This window comes from Salvelinus alpinus, chromosome 36, assembly GCF_045679555.1.
Source record: "Salvelinus alpinus chromosome 36, SLU_Salpinus.1, whole genome shotgun sequence".
Taxonomy (NCBI): domain Eukaryota; kingdom Metazoa; phylum Chordata; class Actinopteri; order Salmoniformes; family Salmonidae; genus Salvelinus; species Salvelinus alpinus.
Window position 1 is genome coordinate 10,931,004 of NC_092121.1, and position 19,520 is coordinate 10,950,523.

At 42.9% G+C, this 19,520-nt stretch overlaps 1 protein-coding gene across 3 annotated transcripts; it reads right to left on the reverse strand.

The window, feature by feature from the left end:
• Positions 1 to 885: 885 nt before the first annotated feature.
• LOC139565544 (cell death-inducing p53-target protein 1-like) lies at positions 886 to 13,109 on the reverse strand. Of its 3 annotated transcripts, XM_071385995.1 has the most exons (7): positions 12,956 to 13,109; positions 9,506 to 9,598; positions 8,948 to 9,109; positions 8,148 to 8,291; positions 7,974 to 8,027; positions 7,730 to 7,943; positions 886 to 3,745 (listed from the first exon to the last, which is right to left on the reverse strand). In XM_071385995.1, the coding sequence occupies exons 3-7, from the start codon at positions 9,030 to 9,032 to the stop codon at positions 3,634 to 3,636; spliced, it is 609 nt and encodes a 202-aa protein (XP_071242096.1). In that variant the 5' UTR covers positions 9,033 to 9,109; positions 9,506 to 9,598; positions 12,956 to 13,109; the 3' UTR covers positions 886 to 3,633. The 3 variants fall into 3 exon arrangements, with proteins under 3 accessions (XP_071242096.1, XP_071242095.1, XP_071242094.1); XM_071385994.1 differs by having other exon boundaries at positions 7,730 to 8,027; positions 9,514 to 9,598; XM_071385993.1 differs by having other exon boundaries at positions 7,730 to 8,027.
• Positions 13,110 to 19,520: the final 6,411 nt, after the last annotated feature.

Sequence of the window (19,520 nt, forward strand, 5' to 3'; positions counted from 1 at the left end):
CACTAAAGAGAAAGAGCAGATTGTGGCTTTGAGACCTTAACTTTGCTTGAACAGATAATGTAGCAGGTTTATGCACAGAAATGCTAAATATGGAAAAAATTATTTGAGATGAGGTTGAATGTGAAGGACATTCTGTTTATCATTAAATAAGTTATGTAACACATCAAAAAAGGTAGTAAAACACTGACGAGGGAAAAACCCTGGATGCACTCTACTTGAATTATTCCCTCTGAACATCAGCTGACAGACATGACCAGTGAAAGGATAATCTGTTTTGGATTGGGCAGGACAGAGTAGTGTGTGGGCCAGCAGCACAGGTTGACACACATTGGCCTCGTGACACAGACTGGACATATGGCCTGAGAGAGGACGAGTGCACAAAATTACAGTAATATCATGCAGAGCGCTTCATCATTCTAATGTGCCCCTCCAGCAGAGCGGATTGGACTATGCCAGCCAGGTCGGCTTCGCTCTGTTCCCTTCCTATACGGAAAAATACAAGGAAACCTGTTTTTTCAGGGTGGACTGATAGATCAACTAGAAAATCTCAGCCTCTGACATGTGCTTGGTTATGGTGCTCGGTGACTGCATGGATGTTGAAGCTCAGTGTAGCAGTGCATCAGTGACAGGTGATGTGTTTGTGGAAAGTACAGGATTATGAGTAAAGATCAGGTTCACTCAGACATTTCATTTGACACCAAGCCACATGTAAATTATCCTTAATATGACATATAGTCCAAGTTGTTGACAAAAGTCTTACAAAAACTAGCTAGTCTCCTTACCGGTTGGGTCTTAATGATAATGAAGCTTGGCAAGCAAGGCTATAAAGTATCTAACTGAATGACAGTCCAAACCGCTTAAATAAATAAAAACGGTACATTAAAGTCATGGCAATTATGGTTTTATGAATGTATGAAATTTCACATGGGAACTTGTGCAGTCGCAATAACATTATACAAGCACACATTTTCTTCATTATCAAAATTGAATACATTAATATGGACATGACTGGCATTATTGTGTAACAGCTCTAGCAAAAATCACTGGACATCAGGTGACTATCTAAAGCACAGAGAGAATTAAAAAAGACAGTAACACGTACTTCTCTCACTTAAGTGAGAAAAACTAAATAAATTAAACTCAGTCTTACCGACTCGAGTTTGTCCTGACAAATCTGATACATGGTTATTTCCTTGTAACATTTGAACTGGATATACATTGAGGTTGTAGGACAAACAAGGTGATAGAACATAAACATAAAGTAGGTTTCAGACATGGACGTAACCTTCATTGTCCTCAATATTAACATGTTAAAATACATTAAATAATTACAAAAACAACAACATACTGACCCTGCAATTGCTGATTGCTGACGATTTTGATTAAAGTGACAAATATTTACAGCTTTCCCAAAGTGTGACCTTTCTCTACCCCTCAAGTTTGCTCCATAAATGTCAAATTCAAAGCCTTCCCGTAACCAAAGACCTTTTTATAAAGTATGCAAGATGTACCGTGTCTACAACTCATCTTTTCTCAATTGTTATAGGTTTCTGTTTTTAGATCAGGTTCAGTCCTGTGTGACGTGTCTATCTAGCACTTATCTAAATGCCTGTACATAAGTGTAAGTGAGTCTAGACAATATATATATCAGAGGTGGCTGGTGGGAGGAGTTATAGGAGGACAAGCTCATTGTAATGGCTGGAATGGAATCAATGGAATAGTACCAAACAAGTCGAACACATGGACAACGTGTTGGACTCCGTTCCATGGATTCCATTCCAGCCATTACAATGAGCCTGTCCTCTTACAGCTCCTCCCACCAGCCTCCTTTGATATACAGTAAGTATAGTGAGTGTGAACAAGTGCTTTAGAAAGTGAGGGTAAAGTTAGGAGGGCTAAATTAAGCACGACACACTGAGCAAATGTTGGCGAAAGAACATAGGCTGCAACTACAACCATGAGGAGCTGTGAGTTAATGTGTGCATAAGATACAGTGGGGCAAAAAAGTATTTAGTCAGCCACCAATTGTGCAAGTTCTCCCACTTAAAAAGATGAGGCCTGTAATTTTCATCATAGGTACACTTCAACTATGACAGACAAAATGAGAAAAAGAAATCCAGAAAATCACATTGTAGGATTTTTAATGAATTTATTTGCAAATTATGGTGGAAAATAAGTATTTGGTCACCTACAAACAAGCAAGATTTCTAGCTATCACAGACCTGTAACTTCTTCTTTAAGAGGCTCCTCTGTCCTCCACTCGTTACCTGTATTAATGGCACCTGTTTGAACTTGTTATCAGTATAAAAGACACCTGTCCACAACCTCAAACAGTCACACTCCAAACTCCACTATGGCCAAGACCAAAGAGCTGTCAAAGGACACCAGAAACAAAATTGTAGACCTGCACCAGGCTGGGAAGACTGAATCTGCAATAGGTAAGCAGCTTGGTTTGAAGAAATCAACTGTGGGAGCAATTATTAGGAAATGGAAGACATATAAGACCACTGATAATCTCCCTCGATCTGGGGCTCCACGCAAGATCTCACCCCGTGGGGTCAAAATGATCACAAGAACGGTGAGCAAAAATCCCAGAACCACACGGGGGACCTAGTGAATGACCTGCAGAGAGCTGGGACCAAAGTAACAAAGCCTACCATCAGTAACACACTACGCCGCCAGGGACTCAAATCCTGCAGTGCCAGACGTGTCCCCCTGCTTAAGCCAGTACATGTCCAGGCCCGTCTGAAGTTTGCTAGAGAGCATTTGGATGATCCAGAAGAAGATTGGGAGAATGTCATATGGTCAGATGAAACCAAAATAGAACTTTTTGGTAAAAACTCAACTCGTCGTGTTTGGAGGACAAAGAATGCTGAGTTGCATCCAAAGAACACCATACCTACTGTGAAGCATGGGGGTGGAAACATCATACTTTGGGGCTGTTTTTCTGCAAAGGGACCAGGACGACTGATCCGTGTAAAGGAAAGAATGAATGGGGCCATGTATCGTGAGATTTTGAGTGAAAACCTCCTTCCATCAGCAAGGGCATTGAAGATGAAACGTGGCTGGGTCTTTCAGCATGACAAGGATCCCAAACACACCGCCCGGGCAACAAAGGAGTGGCTTCGTAAGAAGCATTTCAAGGTCCTGGAGTGGCCTAGCCAGTCTCCAGATCTCAACCCCATAGAAAATCTTTGGAGGGAGTTGAAAGTAAGTGTTGCCCAGCAACAGCCCCAAAACATCACTGCTCTAGAGGAGATCTGCATGGAGGAATGGGCCAAAATACCAGCAACAGTGTGTGAAAACCTTGTGAAGACTTACAGAAAACGTTTGACCTCTGTCATTGCCAACAAAGGGTATATAACAAAGTATTGAGATAAACTTTTGTTATTGACCAAATACTTATTTTGCACCATAATTTGCAAATAAATTCATTAAAAATCCTACAATGTGATTTTCTGGATTTTTTTTCTCATTTTGTCTGTCATAGTTGAAGTGTACCTATGATGAAAATTACAGGCCTCTCTCATCTTTTTAAGTGGGAGAACTTGCACAATTGGTGGCTGACTAAATACTTTTTTGCCCCACTGTGTATATATATATATATATACACACGTGTCTGTCTGTTGGTGGTTAGCAGATACGCTTGTATGTGTAGATGTAGCCCTTGCAGTAAGGGCAGGTGTGTATCACATCCTTGAGATCATCAATCAGACAGGGAATCAAGCAGCAGCCCAGATCACACCTGTGGTAGAGGAGAGAGAAAATAAATGACGAAACAAACCACCAGAGAATACAGACCAAAATCAATAGTCTTATTATAGCTAACAACCCGCTGCTCGCCTTCATTTCATTCTGTGGTGTTTGGCCTGAAATCAAATATTTCCTGCCGTAGTATACTATTCTGTGTTTATACCATGGCATTGTTGAATACTCGTTTCTGATTGGCTTGAAGGTCATTCTAGAGCGTGCATTATTTCCTTATGACGCATGGTAGAATTCAATGGCTACTTCATTCTTATATGTTCTATGCGTGAGCTGCTTTTGAAAGCAAAAGTTTAATTGAAAACATTGGCATTGTTGCATTCGATTTTCATAACAGCAAGCAGGACTGATGGTTTGGTTAGCTATACTAGCAAGTCTGTTTGGTTACCGAGGCAACTACTCTCACCACAGTGTCTTCAGAAAGTATTCACACCCCGTGACTTTTCCAGATTTTGTTGTGTTACAGCCTGAACTTAAATTGGATTCAATTGAGATTTAATGAACAGATCGTTTTTTTCTCTCCAATTTTCACCTAAAATGACATACCCAAATCTAATTGCCTGTAGCAAGGATATGCATATAATTGGTACCATTTGAAAGGAAATACATTGTTGCTGTGATAAAAGCCTTTTGTTGTTGTGCACTCATGGTATTTTTTTTACTGTAAATTGGGCAATGCAATTTAACACTCGCATCCGACCCGGAAGCCAGCCGCACCAATGTGTCGGAGGAAACACCATACACCTAGCGACCTGGTCAGCGTGCACTGCGCCCGGCCCACCACAGGAGTCACTAGTGCGCGATGAGACAAGGATATCCCTACCGGCCAAACCCTCCCTAACCCGGACGACGCTGGCCAATTGTGCGTCGCCCCATGGACCTCCCGGTCGCGAGGCCCAATCCAACATGATTTCTGCCACGCTCAAAACAACTTAACTTGGACCTGGGAAATCTGACTTCAGTGAGTTCAAGACAACTAGGAACTCTGGGGGGAAAAACGAGCCCCGGCTGTGGAATTAAGTTTTAAACAGTCATCCAACTCAGAATTGTAAGTCAGGAACTCGGGCCTCTTTCTCGAGCTACGACCTGAAGATCACTGACGTAATCACTGAAGCAACATAAATCCAGAGAATGCCAGACTTTGATGACAAAATTTGCCCACAAAGGACCGCTGCGCCACCTTCCTGTTCAAGTGAGCACAGCATAACAAGGTGAGTCCACAAATGTGTTGTATGCTGCTGCATAAATTATGTAATATGCCAGGGAGATATGTATACAGTAGCTAAGAAAGTAATACTAAGTGTATGTTGTGTAGTAAGCTTGTGTAGTAGCCCATGTGCCTCACCCTATTTCACCTACTGCCCTGACTTTGTGGTGCACATGTGGACTATAACCTGTTTTAGAGAAATGTAATCATTGAATATTGTAAGACCTTTCATTGTCTGCTTATGTGCCCTTTATTTATCCTACAGTTCTGACTTGGTGTACAGAGAGATCACTGTAAGAACGGCCCATGTTCTGAATTCTGCCGCAGTACATTTCAAAGGTGCTGAACAAATAGTTATATTGACTACGTCTGTCCTAGCGCACTGATTGTCTTAATCGAAATTACGGATTGCCTCTTATCCGCTTATTGTCCCCTTATGCCACAGTTTGTACATCTCAATTGTCAGTAGAAACCACATTTGTTTAAGCAAGTCAGCCATATCAGCTATGTTTTTTAAAAGGCAGTAAATGGGGCTGAATGAACTGTTTTGCTGCCAGACAAGGCTCCACTGATAGCCAGCTGTAGCACAGGTAAGGTGTTGGGACTGCTTTTGGGATTCTGATGTTAGGACAGCTTTATGTAGGCCCTAACGGTTTGTGGACACCATTTGTCACCTTTATAGTGCAATTAATTTATTGTTTAGTGTTGTGGCTTCGCTGGCTTGCAACCCCCCCCCCCCCCCAAAAAAAAGATTGCATGCTGAAATCGCCACTGCCCACACATACATTGTATGGTCCCTCAGTCGAGCAGTGAATTTCAAACACAGGTTCAACCACAAAGACCAGGGAGGTTTTCCAATGCCTCTCAAAGAAGGGCACCTATTAGTAGACAGGTAAAAAAAAAAAACAGACATTAAATATTCCTTTGAGCATGGTGAAGTTATTAATTACACTTTGGATGGTGTATCAACACACCCAGTCACTATAAAGATATAGGCGTCCTTCCTAACTCAATTGCCGGAGAGGAAGGAAACCGCTCAGGGATTTCACCATGAAGCGAATGGGTGACATTAAAACAGTTAGAGTTTAATGGTGAGGATGGAGCAACAACATTGTAGTTACTCCACAATACTGACCTGATATTTTTGAGCATAGTGGTGGCTCCATCATGTTATGGGTATTCTTGTAGTCATTAAGGACTGGGGAGTTTCAGGATAAAAATGAAACAGAATGGAGCTAAGCACAGGGAAAATCCTAGAGGAAATCCTGGTTCAGTCTGCTTTCCACCAGACAGTGGGAGACAAAAATGGTGGTCTCGCAAAGCTCAACAACCAATTTGACAGAGTTTGAAGAATTTAGAAAATAATAAAAATGGGCAAATGTTGCACAATCCAGGTGTGGAAAGCTCTTCGAGACTTACCCAGAAAGACTGTAATCGCTGCTTCTACAAGGTATTGACTCAGTGGTGTGATTACTCATGTAAATTAAATATTTCTGTATTTCATTTAACCTCTTGACGATAGGGGTCAGATTTTTTATTTTATTTTAAATAACGTTCCCAAGGTAAACGGACTATTATTTCTCAGGTCCAGATCGTAGAATATGCATATAATTGACAGATTAGAATAGAAAACACTCCAAAGTTTCCAAAACTGTCAAAATATTGTCTGTGAGTATAACAAAACTGATTCTGCAGGTGAAAACCTGAGAAAATCTAACCCGGACGTGATTTTCTTTCTTTTTTTATCTGTGTTTCCTGGCCCGTGTTTCTTCCATTTAAAGGGGTATCAACCAGATTACTTATCCAATGGCTTCCTCAGGCTGTGACCAGGCTTTAGACATAGTTTCAGGCTTTTATTTTGAAAAACGAGCGAGATTTTTAAAATAGTCAGGTGTCCTCTGATTACTTCCTGTGCGCGAGAGGGGTAGCTCCCCATTTTCTTTTTCTCTCTTATTGAATAGGTTACGGTCCGGTTGAAATATTATCGATTATGTTTGTTAAAAACAACCTGAGGATTGATTATAAAAAACATTTGACATGTTTCTACGAACATTACGGATACTTTTTGGAATTTTCGTCGAACGGAACGAGGCTTTGGTTTTCTGAACATAACGCGCAACCAAAATGGCGTTTTTTTTGTTATAAAAGTAATATTTATCGAACAAAAAGAACATTTGTGTAACTGGGAGTCTCGTGAGTGCAAACATCCGAAGATTATCAAAGGTAAGCGATTCATTTTCAAAATAGTAATATTTTGCGCCCTGCAATTCAGCGGTTGTTTAGGAAAATGATCCCGTAGCGCAGAGAAGTTAACAAATTTGCTAACATTTCTAAAAACATGTTTTCACTTTGTCATTATAGGGTATTATGTGTAGATGGGTGAGAATAAAAAATAACACATTTAATACATTTTTAATTCAGGCTGTAACAACAAAATATTGAATAAGTCAAGGGGTATGAATACTTTCTGAAGGCACTGTACCTAGGAAACTTGTTAGCTACTTCAGTGGATGTTGAACACATTTCTACCTGCAAATGAACACATTTCTAGCAGCAAATGTGTTCAATTATAGCTATGGTGTGAAAGAGATAATCAACTCTGGGCTTTATGCGTTCTCTGGAAAAAATAATGTAACTAACATGTCGTGGAACACACCTTCCAACGTTGTTTATTATTTTCCATAGAACGCATAGCCACTTGTTGGTTATCCCTTACATAACCTATATACAATGTAGTACACCAATTCTTCCTCTTACCCAACAAAGAAGCAGAAGAGGCAGAAGACAGCATTCATGAGGCCCACGCTGTGGTTGATGCGGGTGATGATGGGCTGCTGGCAGTGGTGACACACAGTCTGTACGGGTGCTGTCTGGAATATCTCCCCCTGTAGCACGGTCACTGTGGTAGCTGTCCCAGGGGGTGCCAGCACCGTGTGAGCCGTCTGACCTGTCACAGGCCCAAATTGAATGGGCCCCGGGCCATAGTGCCCCGGGCCAAAGTGCCCCGGGCCATAGTGCCCCGGGCCAAAGTGACCCGGCGGAGGGTAGAAGCCACCTGTAGGATAAAAACACAAGGAGGTATGTACTGTATATAGGTGCTATGCCAAACGACATGGGTATGCATTTAGAGTCACCCATCTTATTTCATTCCCTCTGTAGACCAGTGTATGCCTACCATGTGGTATGGGCATGGCCCCATCTCCTGGGACGTGTGGCGGCAAGAAGCCTGGCTGTAGCGTGGCCTCGTAGGGTGGAGGGCCATAGTCTGGAGGCAGGGAGGGCCCCTGAGGAGGACCCGTCGTTACAGGGACCACCGAGCCTGGGAGAGAAAACAGACAAACAAGTAGGATTTATTAGTGAGCTTTCACAGCAATGATTGATTGAAGAAACATGACTTATGTTTGGCTTAAATCAAGTAAGGCATTGGCCCATTATTGAGAACATGCATCATCATCTGTTACTCAGGCCAGAATATCCGCACTAGTTCTTTTTCATAGCTTTACAATTCTCAAGGATTTGTTACGTAGTTTGTAACAAATACACTTTGTTGATCACATTCCTTTGGCTGGTCGAAAAAGTATTTTGTTGTAAGGAAACCTGGGATGGAGGGGGAGCCCAGACAAAGAAAGATTTGTTCACAGACAGGGCCCACTTTCAAGGTTTCCCTGGTGATGTTTCTCTAGGCCTTTCTCTAACCAGCCACACAAGAGCTGATATGGGAGGCAATTATGCAAATTCACACCAGTTTCCCTACAGCTAGTCAGCTACAGTGCAAATACTAAATCAGCAGCCCAGTCAAAGAAACCAGATGGTATTTTGAAGTTCACAGGTTTGCCTGTGCGTGGTTCCTACCCTGGACTTCTGTCCATTTGTAAAATAGTCTCTTAAAATGTGTCTCTTTTTGTAGTCTTGTCCCAAACTAAATGTTTCCCTCCACATCATACACAATAAGAGACAGTTATAGAATAATTGTACCCGGAATGGCTGGCTGTCCATTCTTCTCCTCGATACGAGGGGCGCTGGGACCTCCGGGGTAGGGAGGAGGGGGGTCGCTGGACATGCTGGCTGGACCTTTGGATGGGGGGGGCCTGGGGTAGAAGCTCCACTCACCACTGGCCTTGGACTCACTCAGCCACTCTGTGAAAAGAACACGCACACAGGCTTATCAGTTCACTGAGTCAGTTCAATACCCACACACTGCAACATGATACAGCAGCTGTCTCGCACTTCAGCTACTGATGCATTCAAATAAATTTACTTATGACATTTTGTCTCAGTATTGACTCGTCTTGGTAGACCCTAGATCTTTTCAATCAAGTGAATTGGTATGATAAATATGATGGATGCAGACAACATTCAACAGTATTGCTGGATAACGCTGGGTTTAGGCTAAGGCTAGGCTACTGCCTCTGAGGCCTCTAGAATATTACATTTGCAGGGATTTAAGACAAAAACAATGGCAATTGCTTTCAATCCACCCTTTACCTAAATGTGTGTTAGATGATAAACATTAGTAATGTTAATTATCCTTACACACTCACGACAGCAAACATTAGGGAGTTTAGCAATGAGTTGGCAGTCTGAGTTTCCACCTATAGAGCCTGTTCTTCTGTCAGGTCCAACAGCCTATAAGAAAAAGGGAGAGAGAAAAAAGATGACAAAAGTTTATTGCATGTGGTCCTATTTGGAAATTGCAATTTCTACTTTCTCAGCCAAATGAAAAACACTAACAGTATGCAGCCATTAACAAGTGCTAGGTTAATTATAGACAACTTGCTTCTCTCAAACATTGGTGCAATAACATTTAGTCTCCAAGATACTAACACATGCATGCCTATTAATCACAGTCGACTGCATCATGGCATTTATATGACTTCAATTCATTCACCTGACAACACAAGCGCTTACCCAAGACAATCTCAGTAGCCTTTAAATAAAACAAGCACATTGCCACACAAATGGAGCAGCAAAGCTGTCTTGTGTAACCAACTTAGCCTGTGTCAATGAGAAATTTAGCATAAAGAAGATTGACTGGCCAAATGACACAGGAGAAGCTGACAATATTGGAACAGTGTAGAACTAGATATCAAATTATATTTGTCACATGCACCGAATACAACAGGTACCTTACCATGAAATGCTTACTTACAAGCCCTTAACCAACAATGCAGTTTAAAGAAAATACACAACAACAAAAAGATAGAATAACAAATAATTAAATAATTAAAGAGACGCAGTAAATAACAATAGCGGGGCTATATACAGGGGGTACCGGTACAGAGTCAATGTGTGGAGGCAATGCAAATAGTCTGGGTAGCCATTTGATTAGCTGTTCAGGAGTTTTATGGCTTGGGGGTAGAAGCTATTTAGAAGCCTCTTGGACCTAGACATGGCGCTCCGGTACCGCTTGCCATGCGGTAGAAGAGAGAACAGTCTAGGACTAGGGTGGCTGGAGTATTTGACCATTTTTATCGCCTTCCTCTGACACCTCCTGGTATAGAGGTCCTGGATGGCAGGAAGTTTGGCCCTGGTGATGTACTGGGCCGTACGCACTACCCTCTGTAGTGCCTTGCGGTTGGAGGTCAAGCAGTTGCCATACCAGGCAGTGATGCAACCCGTCAGGATGCTCTCGATGGTGCATCTGTAAAACCTCTTGAGGATCTGAGGACCCATGCCAAATCTTTTCATTCTCCTGAGGGGGAATAGGTTTTGCCCTCTTCACGACTGACTGTCTTGGTGTGCTTGGACCGTGTTAGTTTGTTGGTGATGTGGACCCCAAGGAACTTGAAGATCTCAATCTGCTCCACTACAGCCCCATCGATGAGAATGGGTGCGTGCTCGGTCCTCCTTTTCCTGTAGTCCACAATCATCTCCTTTGTCTTGATCATGTTGAGGAAGAGGTTGTTGTCCTTGCACCACACAGCCAGGTCTCTGACCTCCTCCCTATAGGCTGTCTTATCGTTGTCGGTGATCATGCCTACCCCTGTTGTGTCATCAGCAAACTTAAATGATGGTGTTGGAGTAGTGCCTGGCCGTGCAGTCATGAGTGAACAGGGAGTACAGGAGGGGACTGAGCACGCACCACTGAGGGGCCCCCATGTTGAGGATCAGCGTGGCGGATGTGTTGTTACCTACCCTTACCACCTGGGGGCGGCCCATCAGGAAGTCCAGGATCCAGTTGCAGAGGGAAGTGTTTAGTCCCAGGGTCCTTAGCTTAGTGATGAGCTGAGGAATAGCATTCTCACATAGGTGTTCCTTTTGTTCAGGTGTGAAAGGGCAGTGTGATGTGCAATAGAGATTGCATCATCTGTGGATCTGTTGGGGCGGTATGCAAATTGGAGTGGGTCTAGGGCTTCTTGGATAATGGTGTTGATGTGAGCCATGACCAGCCTTTCAAAGCATTTCATGGCTACAGACGGGAGTGCTACAGGTCGGTAGTCATTTAGGCAGGTTACTTTAGTGTTCTTGGGCACAGGGACTATGGTGGTCTGCTTGAAACATGTTGGTATTACAGACTCATATGTCATCTCAGCAATGCAGCGCAATTAACTTGGCTACAGATTAGCCTAACACTTTCCCTAACAGACTCTACAACAACGTAAACCTCACCTGACTACTACACGTGTCTGAAAACAAACACAGCCTAGCCTTGGGAGCAGGACACTGCTATGCCACCAGCTGTCCAGTCCTGCCATCCATACTTCAGCCTACTAGGCTTCACTTTCCCAGGTCAGCTGACCAGGCCTGTGAGAGATCACTATGCATGTCAGGGCGTCTCTAATGTGAACATAAAATGATTTAGAGGCTGGCCCGCCTGCTCCAAAACAAACAGTCAGAATGCCAGACAGTGCAATAAAAATAAGCCTGTCAAATGACTTGGTAATCTAAGGCAGTGATACGGCAGAGGAGAACTATCCAACCAGTTAGTGAGTGTGATGTGAAGACTGATTAAGCTGGGGAAATTACAGGAATGTCCAGGGTAGGATAGAAATAAAAATGTACAAATGCATGGCATCTGAATGTACGCCACAATTCTTTAAGAGCTAGGCTAAGTTAATACCCGTATTGTACCCAAGGCAACCTAGATGAGGCCAGGAATTTGCACTTGCGCTGTTTGGAAAGTAAGCATTTAAGCGTCGTACATTAGAACAGCATCAGAAATTCAGAATCAGAGTACAGAACACTTAGGTTTAAGGGACATCCAGAGACGCTTCAGTCATGCACTTCATTATGTCTGGATGAGTTTGATTTGATCACAAACAGTTAAAACAGGCCTTCATTTGTTATAACATAACACTGAATTCCATCAAAGTAATTGAGGACCAATGATGGTGATGTTACAAAAAAACTGCCATTGCCAATTTATGTTTAAGTAGAATATGAATGAGCCATCATCATTTTCAATAATTTACCTTAAAAAAAAAAGCTAAACTACACTATTTTGTCATATGGAACTGAATCGGGGGGTGACATACAACAAAACCAGCATAGTTCTCTCTAGTTAGGCAACTTTCTAGAAAGCTTCATCCATCCTTTTCCTGAATCCTCTTGATATAGTAACGTTATTTACATAGATGATCCGCTCAACCCACCAAACTCTCTTTACGTTTTGTAGCTAGCTATCTATCTAGACATCGACACAGTTTATATCAAACATCAATTGCTAGCTCGTCGTTACTGCATTTAGGACTTGTTGACGTGAGAGAAGCCTTGATTTGACTGGACGTTTACATCAGCTAGCTAACGTTATACAACGGTCTGCCTAGTTAGTATAGTTGCTACTGTAGCTAGTTAGGTATCTAGTTAGATATTATTGTCATCAGTGAAAATGGAACATTTCAAAAGAACAGTCATGTAACGTTAGCTAGCTCACATTGAGTAACATCAGTTTAAAACTAAACGGAGATTAACGTTAGCTAGTTACGTTAGCTAGCTGATAGCCTCTCAAATATTGTTTCCTAGTTATCTCTACACGGGATTTACCTGATGTGTTGTCTCTTCCACACAATTGGAATTGGGTGATGACGATAGCTATATCCCAAGCCTGTTCGTAGGGAAGTCAAATGATGGCAACCGTTAGCTAGTCTGTTTATCATGAATCTACTCAACATCCGCCTCTTGTGGTGCTTTCACGACAACTGGGAACTCGGCGAAAAAAACGAGGTCAAAGCACGACGACGGTGAGCTTCAGGTCGGAAAGTCGGAGCTCTAGAAAGATGCAGCGTTCAAAACTCGGAAAGAAATCAGTTAAATTCAGATGGGCTTTATTGGCATGGGAAACATGTTTACATTGCCAAAGCAAGTGAAATAGTATTTACAGTGTTGTTTGTGCTCCACAGGTTGCCCTTTTCACATGGCAACGGCCACAAATCTCGCTGCTTTGATTGCACACTGCTGTATTTCGCCTAACAGATATGGGAGTTTATCAATGTTTGATTTGTTTTCAAAATCTTTGTGGTTCTGTGTGAAATATGTATCTAATGTGGTCATACATTTGGCAGGAGGTTAGGAAGTGCAGCTCAGTTTCCACCATTATTTTTGTGGGCACACAGTCTGTCTTCTCTCAAGATCCAAGTCTGACTATGGCAGCCTCTCTCAGTAGCAAGGCTATGCTCACTGAGTCTGTAACGTACATAGTCAAGGTTTTTCTTAATTTTGTGTCAGTCACCGTGATAAGATATTCTGCCACTGTGTACTCTATGTTTAGGGACAGATCGCATTCCAATTTGCAAAAAAAATTGGGTTGATTCTTTCCAGTGTGTCAAGCAATTATCTTTTTGCTTTCTCATCATTTGTTTGGGTTGAATTGTGTTGCTCTTCCTGTGGGGTCTGTTTGTGAACAGAACCAGCTGGCTGAGGGGACTCTTCTGTAGGTGTTTCACCTGTCTTTGTGATTGTCTCCACCCCCCTCCAGGTGTCACCCATCTTCCCCATGATCCCCTGTGTATTTATCCCTGTGTTCTCTGTTTCCAGTTTGTTTTAGTTTCGTCAAGCCTACCAGTGGTTTTCCCCTCTGCTCCGGTCTCTCGATTGTTCCACTTTCCTAGTTTTCCTGGTGTTGACCATTCTGCCTGCCGTCCTGTACCTTTGCCCCACCTTTCTGGATTACTGACCTCTGCCTGCCCTTGACTGTTAAGTAATCTGTAAATGTAGTGCAGAGGCTATCTTCTAGGCTTGATGTGCATTCCCCGTAATACACTCATGTCCCTCGTGGACTGGCTGGTACTGTACACGAAGCATCCTCCATTCAGGCTGTAAAGGCATAATTTTCCTCCTTAACTAGCTACATTGACAAGAATGCTGGAAAAAACACACAAATATGTTCTGACACCGGTGGCTGAATGTGTTGTGCAACATCCTAAATTGCCAAAAAAATAAAATCAGATAGTGAGTGTGATGTGAACACTGATTAGGCTGGGGAAATTACAGGACTTTCAAGGGTAGGACAAAATAAGAATATACAAATGCATGGCATCTGAATGTATGGCACAGTTCTATAAGAGCTAGGCTAAGTTATCTGTATTTAGCCCAAGGCAACCTAGATGAGGTCATGAGTTTGCACTTTACAGTTTAATCTAACAGAACATGCATTTAGGCCTCATGCATGATTAGAACAGATTTAGAATCAGAGTACAGAAGAATTAGGCTATTATGTCTGGATGAGTTTGATTAGATCACAAACAGTTGCTATAACTTTACCTTGACTTGATTTTGATTTTGTTGATTCCAGCCTACAAACAGAAACTAAAACAACAAGCTCCCGCGCTCAGGTCTGTTCAACGCTGGTCCGACCAATCTGATTCCACGCTTCAAGACTGCTTCGATCACGCGGATTGGAATATGTTCCGCATTGCGTCCAACAACAATATTGACGAATATGCTGATTCGGTGAGCGAGTTCATTAGGAAGTGCATTGACGATGTCGTACCCACAGCAACGATTAAAACATTCCCAAACCAGAAACCGTGGATTGACGGCAGCATTCGCGTGAAACTGAAAGCGCGAACCACTGCTTTTAACCAGGGCAAGGTGACCGGAAGCATGACCGAATACAAACAGTGTAGCTATTCTCTCCGCAAGGCAATCAAACAGGCTAAGTCCCAGTACAGAGACAAAATCGAGTCGCAATTCAACAGCTCAGACACAAGAGGTATGTGGCAGGGTCTACAGTCAATCACGGATTACAAAAAGAAAACCAGCCCCGTCGCGGACCAGGATGTCTTGCTCCCAGACAGGCTAAACAACTTTTTTGCCCGCTTTGAGGACAATACAGTGCCACTGACACGGCCCCCTACCAAAACCTGCGGGCTCTCCTTCACTGCAGCCGAGGTGAGTAAAACATTTAAACGTGTTAACCCTCGCAAGGCTGCAGGCCCAGACGGCATTCCCAGCCGCGTCCTCAGAGCATGCGCAGACCAGCTGGCTGGTGTGTTTACGGACATATTCAATCAATCCTTATCCCAGTCTGCTATTCCCACATGCTTCAAGAGGGCCACCATTGTTCCTGTTCCCAAGAAAGCTAAGGTAAACGACTACCGCCCCGTAGCACTCACTTCCGTCATCATGAAGTGCTTTGAGAGACTAGTCAAGGACCATATCACCTCCACCCTACCGGACACCCTAGACCCACTCCAATTTGCTTACCGACCCAATAGGTCCACAGACGACGCAATCGCAACCACACTGCACACTGCCCTAACCCATCTGGACAAGAGGAATACCCATGTGAGAATGCTGTTCATCGATTACAGCTCAGCATTTACATTTACATTTAAGTCATTTAGCAGACGCTCTTATCCAGAGCGACTTACAAATTGGTGCATTCACCTTATGATATCCAGTGGAACAACCACTTTACAATAGCGCATCTAACTCTTTTAAGGGGGGGGGGGGGGGGTTAGAAGGATTACTTTCTCCTATCCTAGGTATTCCTTAAAGAGGTGGGGTTTCAGGTGTCTCCGGAAGGTGGTGATTGACTCCGCTGACCTGGCGTCGTGAGGGAGTTTGTTCCACCATTGGGGTGCCAGAGCAGCGAACAGTTTTGACTGGGCTGAGCGGGAACTTTTTTAACACTTAACACCATAGTACCCTCCAAACTCGTCATCAAGCTCGAGACCCTGGGTCTCGACCCCGCCCTGTGCAACTGGGTCCGGGCCGCCCCCAGGTGGTGAGGGTAGGTAACAACATCTCCACCCCGCTGATCCTCAACACTGGGGCCCCACAAGGGTGCGTTCTGAGCCCTCTCCTGTACTCCCTGTTCACCCACGACTGCGTGGCCATGCACGCCTCCAACTCAATCATCAAGTTTGCGGATGACACTACAGTGGTAGGCTTGATTACCAACAACGACGAGACGGCCTACAGGGAGGAGGTGAGGGCCCTCGGAGTGTGGTGTCAGGAAAATAACCTCACACTCAACGTCAACAAAACAAAGGAGATGATTGTGGACTTCAGGAAACAGCAGAGGGAGCACCCCCCTATCCACATCGACGGGTCAGTAGTGGAGAAGGTGGAAAGTTTTAAGTTCCTCGGTGTACACATCACGGACAAACTGAATTGGTCCACCCACACAGACAGCGTCGTGAAGAAGGCGCAGCAGCGCCTCTTCAACCTCAGGAGGCTGAAGAAATTCGGCTTGTCACCAAAAGCACTCACAAACTTCTACAGATGCACAATCGAGAGCATCCTGTCGGGCTGTATCACCGCCTGGTACGGCAACTGCTCCGCCCACAACCGTAAGGCTCTCCAGAGGGTAGTGAGGTCTGCAGAACGCATCACCGGGGGCAAACTACCTGCCCTCCAGGACACCTACACCACCCGATGTCACAGGAAGGCCATAAAGATCATCAAGGACAACAACCACCCAAGCCACTGCCTGTTCACCCCGCTATCATCCAGAAGGCGAGGTCAGTACAGGTGCATCAAAGCAGGGACCGAGAGACTGAAAAACAGCTTCTATCTCAAGGCCATCAGACTGTTAAACAGCCACCACTAACATTTAGCGGCCGCTGCCAACATACTGACTCAACTCCAGCCACTTTAAAAATGGGAATTGATGGAAATTATGTAAAAATGTACCACTAGCCACTTTAAACAATGCCACTTAATATAATGTTTACATACCCTACATTACCCATCTCATATGTATATACTGTACTCTATATCATCTACTGCATCTTGCCATTACATTGCCATCTTTATGTAATACATGTACCACTAGCCACTTTAAACTATGCCACTTTATGTTTACATACCCTACAGTACTCATCTCATATGTATATACCGTACTCTATACCATCTACTGCATCTTGCCTATGCCGTTCTGTACCACCACTCATTCATATATCTTTATGTACATATTCTTTATCCCTTTACACTTGTGTGTGTATAAGGTAGTAGTTGTGGAATTGTTAGGTTAGATTACTTGTTGGTTATTACTGCATTGTCGGAACTAGAAGCACAAGCATTTCGCTACACTCGCATTAACATCTGCTAACCATGTGTATGTGACTAATAAAATTTGATTTGATTTGATTTGATTTGATTTGACATCCAATTAGTGAGCAACAAAGTAATTGAGGATCAATGTTGACACCATGGTGGAAAATTGTGTTTCATAAAGAATGTATGCATAATTTCCCTGTTTTCTTCTGCCTTTTCCACTCCACTCTCACTCCAATATCACATAGCATCGTTTAGTGATAGTTCGCACTTAAACACTATGGCAAAATATTCACGTTACATGTCTCACATTCACCAAGTTAGCATGTAGGCCTATCCTCTTCAAACCTTATGTTCTGGGGAGTTTGGCGTATCAAACAGAGAAGACAGCGTACAAGATGTTGATACTCATGTGATACAGGCCTACCCACTAGCCAGAGCATGTAGGGATGCCTCCTGCTGGCTGGCATTTGAAAACCACTTGGAGATCTAGGTCCTTGCCCAATTCCGTTTCTCCCCTTCTCCCTGTGGGCACTCGCAACACAGGCTGTTCTCTGATATGAAAATCAGCATGTGGAACTTGATCTTCTGAGGGTGATCATTGTATGCGTGTTCCATGCATATTTCTGATGATCTTTATCATTGCTGATTTTTGAAAGTATTTCATCCCTGGGCTTTTCTCCCATACAAACACACTGAAACTTGACATAGGCCCCTGCGCTGTGGCAATGATACAAACACAATCAGCCTGAAACTAAATACACACAAGAGAAATGGTATTTGAGTTATACCAATGACTGCCTGGTTCTTTCCATGAATAGAGTGCCTTTTTGCATCACTTTGATATTATTTAACTAGGCAAGTCAGTTAAGAACTAATTCTTATTTACAATGACAGCCTACACGCTGGGTTTGTGCACCCTATGGAACTCACAATCACAGAGAGCCCCACAATTAAGTAGAAATTGTGCACCAATATTCAATTATTAAAGCCTGTGATATTAAATGACATGCCCTTTTATATAAACCACATAGAACATTTAATAAATTTGATTTATATATATATATTTATATATATATATATATAACTGGCTAAAGTACCAGAAATCTGCATTTTGACATGTCCCATGGCATGTTTTACTGAGTTCTAGGACAATTTTAACCCACTTAATCCCCACATTTTCCAAAGTTTCCACCATCATTGTAAAGCCCTAGTTATTTTGATGCGTCGACAGATATTTCTGAAGGCTGTTATTTATTTAATGTGATTAATGATTCATGTATGTTTGTCCCTCATTTTAAGTTCAAGTCTGTTTTATTTATTTTATATTTTTTTATTTTTTTATTTAACTGATGATTAAGCTCGTCATCTGGAAGCTCGTCAGCTCGTCATCTGGAAGCTTAGCCAAATATGGTCTACCTACCGGTTTATTGAAACTCTACACTCAAGCTGTTGTGATATGTTGAATTTGATTACTGTAAGCAATTATTGCAAGGCACATTATGATGCAAAACCAGGTATAAACAGAGATGAACAAGAAAGTAAGGCTTTGAGAAAATGTACTTGAGACCTGTTCTAGAGTTTTCTCCCAGGGGCCCTGGCATGTATGTCTCTGCATGTCTTTGTCAATAAAACATCTAATACTCTGAAAGCCATCTTGATCTTTCTTTATTATTGATTACCCCGAGACCTTCACTGTCATCGAAAGTAACATGATAATTATTGTTTGTACAGAACTGAAAAAGTGATATGTAGCCTCATATCTTTCTTATAATGTTCCATTTTGCTTCAATAATAAGCGAGTCAGAGATGTCCTTCCTGTTCTTTGGGAGATGTAGGCATATTTTCAGTCCTACGGAACAGACAGTTATGAACCACCAGCTCCATTTCCTTGCACAGCATGAGAGGAATTAGTGGGTGGGTGCGAGCCAAAGAAAACCTCCTGATACAGTGCAGCTCTGAAGCAGACTATCCACTGAGTCTTCTCTCTTGCTCAGAGCACTCTCAGTTTCACTACCCCAGATGGCCTCTCACAGTCTTTCTCAGACAGCTACTGTTAGAATACTCAGTAGACACTTGAGAGCAGCTGAGCCCACAACCCTGTACC

Excerpts from the sequence above, each read along its gene's own strand:
- LOC139565544 (XM_071385994.1), bottom strand. The coding sequence starts at position 9,032 with ATGTCCAGCGACCCCCCTCCTCCCTACCCCGGAGGTCCCAGCGCCCCT. Across the intron at positions 8,292-8,947 it reads TGGACAGCCAGCCATTCCGG|GCTCGGTGGTCCCTGTAACG; the intron begins GTACAATTATTC and ends TTTCTCTCCCAG. Across the intron at positions 3,746-7,729 it reads CTCTTCTGCTTCTTTGTTGG|GTGTGATCTGGGCTGCTGCT; the intron begins GTAAGAGGAAGA and ends CCTCTACCACAG.